At 34.9% G+C, this 8322-nt stretch overlaps 1 protein-coding gene across 3 annotated transcripts; it reads left to right on the forward strand.

Moving 5' to 3' along the window:
- The first annotated feature begins 1114 nt into the window (after positions 1-1114).
- On the forward strand, positions 1115-3698 carry LOC18054423 (geraniol 8-hydroxylase). Of its 3 annotated transcripts, none has more exons than XM_006451404.2 (3): positions 1115-1606; positions 1858-2841; positions 2926-3698. In XM_006451404.2, the coding sequence occupies exons 2-3, from the start codon at positions 1963-1965 to the stop codon at positions 3529-3531; spliced, it is 1485 nt and encodes a 494-aa protein (XP_006451467.1). In that variant the 5' UTR covers positions 1115-1606; positions 1858-1962; the 3' UTR covers positions 3532-3698. The 3 variants fall into 3 exon arrangements, with proteins under 3 accessions (XP_006451467.1, XP_006451465.1, XP_006451468.1); XM_006451402.2 differs by having other exon boundaries at positions 1115-1575; XM_006451405.2 differs by having other exon boundaries at positions 1115-1572.
- Positions 3699-8322: the final 4624 nt, after the last annotated feature.

The following is an 8322-nucleotide window of genomic DNA, read 5'->3' on the forward strand; positions in this document are numbered from 1 at the left end:
ACGTTGTCAGTATTCTGCAGCAATTCTTACTAATACCATCACATTGGCCCTTGGAATTTAGAATTTTGGACTTGCTAGAGTGTTGGTTGATAGAGCAGCTTCTTTGTTAGCTATGAGAAACAACTTGGGGATTTTATTATCCACTGTAGGTTATCATGCGAAAATGATTTGGCTCGTTTCTTATATGAACAATGCTAAAAAAGTTTTGTTTTCAAAGGAAAGCTTTACTTGAAAATGCTAGAATTGGTTATTTGAAAAGTTTTGTCCATATCAATCTCCATCCCAAAACTTTTTATTAGTATTTTGAAATACTAATAATGTTCCATCACTTTATTATTTATTTTTCATTTCTATCCCAAAACCCATACATGTTTACCCACTAATAATCTCATCTTTATTATTATTATTTTTTAACCGTCGTGGAATCTTTCATTACTTTGCTTCTCATCAAGTTCTTGAATCTCCCATTACGGTAATCAAATGTATTATTCTTAAGCTTTTTTTATGTGATTATCTAATCTATTTTTATTAAAAAAATTTATATATTATAATTTCAAAATCATTATATATTCACTTGAACGTTTTACTTATATATGATAAAATATTATGTTATTTATGTTCTTTGAGATAAAATACTATCTATCTATATGTTTATTTGATATTCAAATTTAAGATGGATGCAAATGTAAAAATACATATTTTTAGTTTTTAAAAGTTGGAAAAAATAAACAGCTTAATACTTATTTTCAAAAATTCAGATAAAAAAAACATATTATTCAGATTCAAACCTTTAGATCTATTTAGATTTTAAATCGATTTAGATCTATTTAGATTTTAAATAAAAAACAAACGCCGCCTTTAATATTGACCTGTAAAATATCAATAAAGCACTTAGAGAGATAAATATTATTTTATCTTTCACTTAAAAAATTAATATTAGAAAATTACAATTATGATTGTCATTTAAAAAGACTATCAAATATGTTAAGTCGTTGCTCGTCTATTGGTTTTTTTTTTTTTTTTGTCTTTTTTCATTCATTGACAATTTTCCCTTCAAATTTTAATGAATTTCAAATTTAGATTTATTCTTGACACTTTAACCCTATTACATTAACAAAATGACATGTGTGAATGTTTTGATGACTTTCAAGCACCATGTGTCTAGATGTCAATAAAGAAAGAGCACCGCGAGTCCACGAGCGAGCACGAGTCACAGCCGTCTGCCTCATCATAAGGACTTTGTGGGCATGCTTGGATTGGAAAAGATTTAAAACCAAACGCACAAACCACAGAAACCACAAACAAAACGCACTCCGCCGACGACCAGACCCACCCTGCGACCCACGCCGCCGACTACACAAACCAAACAAACTCAGCCGCATCTTGATCGACGCCCAGCCGCCACGATATTTAAGCCCCCCCAAACCCACGATGCCGCGACGACCCAAGCCGTTAATCCCAGCCACTTTTTGATCGACGTCGACGTCCAGTCGGCCAGTTGCACGCCACACGCCGTTGAAGTTCCCGATGATTCGTGCACGCCATCGATTGAGACGAGCAGCTGACAATTATGTGGTTTGCCTTACTCAGGCGCACCCTTTTGATGGTTTTACTTGTGTTTTATGTTTTCATTAATTATAAAATGCATGAATTTTTGTGAAAATTGTCAAAAAGGTCCCAAATCTGAATTCAATCCAAACCGATTCGAATCCAAATCAATCCGAGATATTAATCCGATCCGAAATAATTCGGATGTTTCGGATCGGATTTAAAGTTCGAATTAGAGTCGGATGAATCTTTTTTTTTTTCGGATTCCGAAATTGCTCACCCCTGATCTCAACTTCACTCGTTTTTCAGCTCTTTTGTCGGCACTATGCTTAATCTGGAACGTAAAAACTCACGCTTCAGAGAGGTAGTGCAAACAAGTTTCATTGGGAGTTTCCGACAGAAATAAGATCAAAGATGGAAATCTTGATAAGCTGCGTACTATGGCTTCTATTCACATGGGTTTGGGTCATAACTTTAAGGTCTTTCTCTAAAGGATCAAGAAAGCTCCCACCGGGGCCGACGCCTCTGCCGATCATCGGAAACCTCCTGGAGCTTGGGCACAAACCTCACAAGTCACTAGCCGAGCTTGCAAAGGTTCATGGCCCTATCATGAGTCTAAAATTTGGGCAGGTGACCACAGTAGTCATTTCCTCAGCAACCATGGCCAAACAAGTCCTTCAAGATCATGACAAATCTTTATGCAATCGAAACGTTCCAGAATCTGTCGGGTCCATCCAGAAGGATGAATACGGGATCCCGTGGCTCCCTGTCTCGACAAAATGGAAAAAGCTTCGGAAAATATGCAACTTACATATTTTTACTAGTCAGAAACTTGATGCCAATCAAGACCTCCGGCGCAAGAAAATCCAACAACTTGTTACTTTTGTTCAAGAAAGTTGCCGTACGGGTGAACCAATCGATGTTGGCCAAGCAGCTTTCGATACTGTAGTTAATTTGTTGTCCAATTCGATCTTTTCTGTTGATTTAGCTGACGCTAATTCAGATTCCGCAAGAGAGTTTAAGGATTCGATGTGGGGTTTGATGGTAGAAGCCGGAAGGCCTAACCTGTCCGATTTTTTTCCTATGCTTAGAAAGCTTGACATTCAGGGAGTACGGCGTCGCTTAACGAGACATTATATCAAGATATTGGAGGTCTTGGATCGCTTCATTGATCAAAGATTGGAGCAAAGACAAGAACATGGCTTTGCTGATTCCAAGGATATGTTAGATACTCTTCTCAACATCAGTGAAAGTGAAGAGATTGACAGAAATGATATCAAATTTGTCATTTTGGTAATATTTGAATTAATTTAATTTCCACCTCGAATTATTAGTAATTATGTAAACCGAAAATTAATCAATTACATATGTTAACAGGATTTGTTTGCTGCGGGGACTGAAACGACTTCAAGCACATTGGAATGGGCAGTAACAGAGCTATTAAACAACTCAGAAGCATTATCAAAAGCTAGATTGGAGTTGGAACAAAAAGTAGGCAAAGGCAACCTGATTGAGGAATCAGACATTACTCAATTACCTTATTTACAAACAATAGTTAAAGAGACCTTAAGGTTGCACCCGCCAGTGCCGTTGTTACTCCCTCGCAAAGCCTCAGCAGACGTAGAAATCACAGGCTTCATAATACCAAAGGGTGCGCAAGTTTTGGTCAATGCATGGGCTATAGGCCGAGATACAAGCACATGGGATGACCCTTACTCTTTTAAACCTGAAAGGTTCTTGGGGTCAGATGTTGATGTCAAAGGCCGGAATTTTGAGCTAATTCCATTCGGAGCTGGGCGGCGGATATGTCCTGGTTTGCCATTGGCAATAAGAATGTTGTATCTAATGTTGGGATCGCTTATTAAATCTTTTGATTGGAAGCTTGATAATGAGGTTACATCTGGGAACATTGACATGGAAGAGAAGTTTGGCATCACCTTGCAGAAGGCTCAACCACTTCGTGTGGTTCCTGTTGCCATTTAATTATGTGAAATGATATAAGTACAAAATGGTGACATAAATAAGTTTGAAATGATGTCATTTCCTCACTTACTGTTAAAAAAAAGAATAAAATAATCTCAGGCTTTTTTTTTCCCCTCCTTCATCACCATTTTGTACGCCTGCTGTTGTATTTAATTATGTGTACTTTGAGAAGGTTTAAATATTAGAGAATAAATATACTTTTAATATGTCTTTCTCTTTATATTTGGTTTCTCCCCTTTGTGTGTGTGTGTGTGTAGCACACAAGAGAATAGTTAATCTCATATTGTCATTTCAAGATACCTAGAAAATTTTCCAAAAACGATTCCCGCCATGACAAATTGATAAAGAGCAAGAGACCATATTTACATTGAAATTTATAATATTTAAAAATATTTTAATTAATTTATTTTTTAGTTTAATTTGGTTACCTTTTTACAGTTTTGTTGTTTGTGCATTATGTATTTGAGTTGTATTTCTAATTTATATATGAGTCTTATTAAAATTAGTTTTTAGTCAAATTATAATAAGTATTAGTATAAACAATTGTCTTTTGTAGTTTTTATAAGCATGCCTTGATTATTTGTTATTGGTTATTTCGTGGAATAAACTCTAGATTTGAGTTTAATAATATTTTTTCAATTTTGAAAGATTTGTGTGAGTTTTTGAGTTCAGTTAATTATCAGCATTCTGTGAAATCAATGAGCTTTAACCCTCTAAATTCACGATATTTATTGTGAATAAAAAACGTCAATTTAGACCATTCTTTTATTAAGGGATTTTCAAGAATCAATGGAATATTAGAATATTAAACTTTCACTACAACAATTTGGCATCAGAGCCAAAAGCTTGGTTGTACTATTCTTAACACCTACCTTTTCTTTTTTCTTTTTTTAATTTTTCCTAATCTTCTTTTGCTTAAAAAAAAAAAAAGTCAAGGTCGAGTCAACCCTAGCCACCACAACCCAACCACAGCCGCTGCCATTTGCATTTGTGCTTTCCCTATCCAGCAACCTCTTTCATTGATCAAGACCACTACAGAGGTCAAAAGGAGTCACCAATCCAACCTTGAGCAAAACCGTCACTGATTATCCATAAAACTACTAGAAAACGACCATAAAATTTGTGATTGCCGCAACCACTATTCATCATTTTTTTTGCTATGCATTGATTAACGCATCCACTGCAAATCTATTCCCCTTTACTAGCACAATCATTCTAGTAACTATCATCTCCAATTGACATACCAATCTTTGGAATCAAGGCCATCACCAACGGCTACATTGTCTCAAATTCCCCGAATAAACCATCGCCTTTTTGGATAATCCATTACTAGTATCTTACTTAACAACTTCGACTCTTTCAAATTCATTCACCTCTTTTGGTTTTTGGTTACTCCCACCGATAACTCTATTTTCAGTTAATTATCATTTTTCCTTTTTTCTTTATTATTTCTTTTTTCTAAATTTATAGTAAGCGAAAAAAAAATTAAGTCATGAAACCACAACATCATTGGAAAGATCTCGTCTCTAAAAGAAGACATTTTAATTAGAATGTTGAGGACTTTACATTTAATTGCTCAAAATTTAAATAACCTTTAAAATATGGAATCATTGCACATGAAGAAGAGATATGGGTTCAACAAAGATGTTTGTGATGATACATGTTATGAGGATATTGAGGAAAACAATGACTTTGCTTCACCAGATAATATCATTCATTCCAAGGAGAATATTAGTTGGTCATTTAAGTCTACAACAAATTCTCCACACACAGGTATTGATTTGGATCAATAGTCAAAATTTGATGACTATATTTGTTGTTACCAAAATTTCATACATTAAAGTGATCGAGTTCGCTGAGATTAGGACTTTGATAACGTCTTCATTTTCAGGGAGATCCCAAACTTTATCATGATGCTTCCTAACTTGCAAAATAGACAAATTGTAAGGGTGTCGGTGTTGTTACTTGCAAAAATCTTTCGATACTTAAGTTAGAGTTAAAACATTACAGGAGTAACAAATTAAGAAAAGAAAAGAGCTCTTCATCTCGTGAATAGAACAACATTGTATAAGGAGACTTTACTTGAATCCATGTAGTGTTAGGATATCCCAAGGAATCAATATGTATGTGGTTTATTCTCAATTCAAATATGTCCCATTCTTATTCATATTAGGTCACCCAGACCGATAATAGTGGTTAGAAAACGAGTACAACCATTATTCCCCTAGTTTACTTATTCTATGCCCGGAGTAAGAGGACAAGTAAACTAAATCATAAATTAACAACATGATGATAGGGTCTAGTAAACAAGGTCGAAAAGTAATAGTCAAAATGAAGGATCGAGAAAGGTTGTAATCATCAGGGGCAAAATTAGGAGAGATGAAGCTGCACTAAAAAGCCAAAAAGAGGATGAGTTAGAGATATGTGCAGATTAACGTAAAATGACATGAGCAAGTCTTTCAACCAATCATATCATATCGCCGACTGTAAAATAGGAAAATCCTAGAGAATAGCTAATGATCGAACAGCCAGGGAAAAATAGTGGGAAGCAACTAGGATATGACAATTTAGTTTAAATTTTCACCGGCTATAGCAAGTGGCGTGATAAAAGCAAAAGTGAATGATTCACTTCTATCCCAGAAACCTAATCTAATTCAAATTTTAAAAATTTTCTGAATGATAAGAGAGAAAAGTAAGAGAAACCGTGACTAACAGTAGAGATAGTTATTATTCATATAGATTTGTATTTTTGTCATCATTTATATGTTTTGAAATTGAATGAAAGAGAATATATATAGTACGATTTTTACGATTTTATATTGTAAGAGTGTTAATTTAGGTTGATTTTGGGAGAAACGACCAGTTCTTGCCCATAAAATGGATAGTGATAGAGGTTTGGTGGATAGCGATTCGCAGAATCTATCAAGGAAATCTTTAGTCTAGGCTTTTGAAGAGGATGAGGGGAATTCTAGTGAAAAAGATTGATATCACATAGAGGGTCGGATATCGCCCTATTTGGGATACTGATACAAGTTATAGTATTTCCTTAAAGAGGATGACCTTAATGTTTTTAAGGGGAAATACAATATTCCCAGTGAAGTGAGAATAAGGCTACCCCGAAGACGAGAAAAGCCTAGTAGTCCCCTTGAGAATACAGTAGTTATTTGCATGAAGTTACCTATATAGCCTTATTTTGTCAAGATGTTAAGTTCCTTAGGGTTAGCTCTTTGTCAGTTAGCCTTAAATGAGCGAAGGACCTTGGGCAACATGTATTTGTTTTAGGCGGAAGCTGGTATACCCAAGCCCACATTTCAGGAGCTAAAGAGATGTTTCAAAATGAAAAATAACCCAAAGAAGCATGTTGGTTGACACTACCTATCGGCTTGGCTTAGGGTAAAAAAGTTGATTATAGATCTTTTGACCACAAACAAAGATTTTAAAGATCAGTGGCTCTGGGTTTACAGAGAATGAGATTAATATTCAAAAGATTTGAAATATAAGGTGTAATGTGTCTTTAGGTAGCCAAGTCTGATTCCTGTTAAAGGAGATCTTTTTCTTTAACTTAATCGAAGCTTATTTGAGAAATAATATATTCGCATGGTTGTGCAAGTTTATAGAGGATCAACCAAAGACAATAGTTTGGTACTGATCTCATATTAGAGGGGCATTTTAGTATGATCGTCCATATATTAATCTTTTGATGTTGGAGAATTTGGAAGGGTGCATTTTAGTATTAGGAGTGAAGCAAACCATACAGGGAAAAAAGAAAGGTATAAATGTTGGATTTCCATTCTTTATTCGACAGAAAATTGTGATTAATTAGGTTTGTGAAGCAGAGAAAATGTCTTCGAGAATCTTGGGAAGATTGAAGAGCAAAAGACAAAGAGAAGAACAAATAGAAAATGAGTCTGATCATGGAGATCAAGGATTGGCTTTGTCGACCTCTGGGCCATTAATACAAAAATCCCCATTGGTCATTTGTTGAACTACAATAGAAACAACTTCCCCAACCCATCTCACTTTTGGAGATACAATTTCAAGGCCATGGCAAACTCTCATTGAAGCTAATAAAAGAGAAAAAAGAGAGAGGTTTGAACATACCCGATGTGTTGTGCATTTTACTGAGGCTTATGTAAACAAAGAGAAGGTTGAAGAGCTTAATAAACTATCCACCACTGAGGCTTGGAACAGTTGATGGAACACGATCAAGAGGTAATATGCTATCTTATTCGAGTTGGAAACTACCTATAATCAAAATATTTTAACCGTTATATTGTATCAAGCAAAATATCTACACTGTAAATTTAAGAGGCAATGTGATTAGTTGATCAAGTTAGGATTTGAAGTCCCTGCCCTAAAGAATGAATTCCAAAAGAAGATGGAGACTTTGAAGGCCCAATTTGAAGAAAGAGAAAAAAATGATTTCACTGAGAAGGAAAGCTTGAAGCAAAGGGTGAAAGAATTAAAAAAGGATCTATAGGGTCTTGAAGAGCTCGAGAAATAAATTTCCCACTCTGATAATATGATCATAGAGAAAGACAAGATAATAGCTAAACAAAAGCTTATGACTGATTAGTTGAAGGCCGAACACCAAATCAAGTATGACGATGGGTCTTTTCTTGGGTTTGAATATGCTTTAAAAGTGGCACTGGAGAAGTACCCACAACTAGACCTCTCAAGTTAGGATGTTATAATCTAATTTTGAAGGACTATAGTTGACTTTATATTATGTTGGTAACAAATGTCCACATGAATTTAAAAACAAACTGTCAAAAAGCTTGATATCTTGAA

This window comes from Citrus clementina, unplaced genomic scaffold (assembly GCF_000493195.1).
Source record: "Citrus clementina cultivar Clemenules unplaced genomic scaffold, Citrus_clementina_v1.0 scaffold_1, whole genome shotgun sequence".
NCBI lineage: Eukaryota > Viridiplantae > Streptophyta > Magnoliopsida > Sapindales > Rutaceae > Citrus > Citrus x clementina.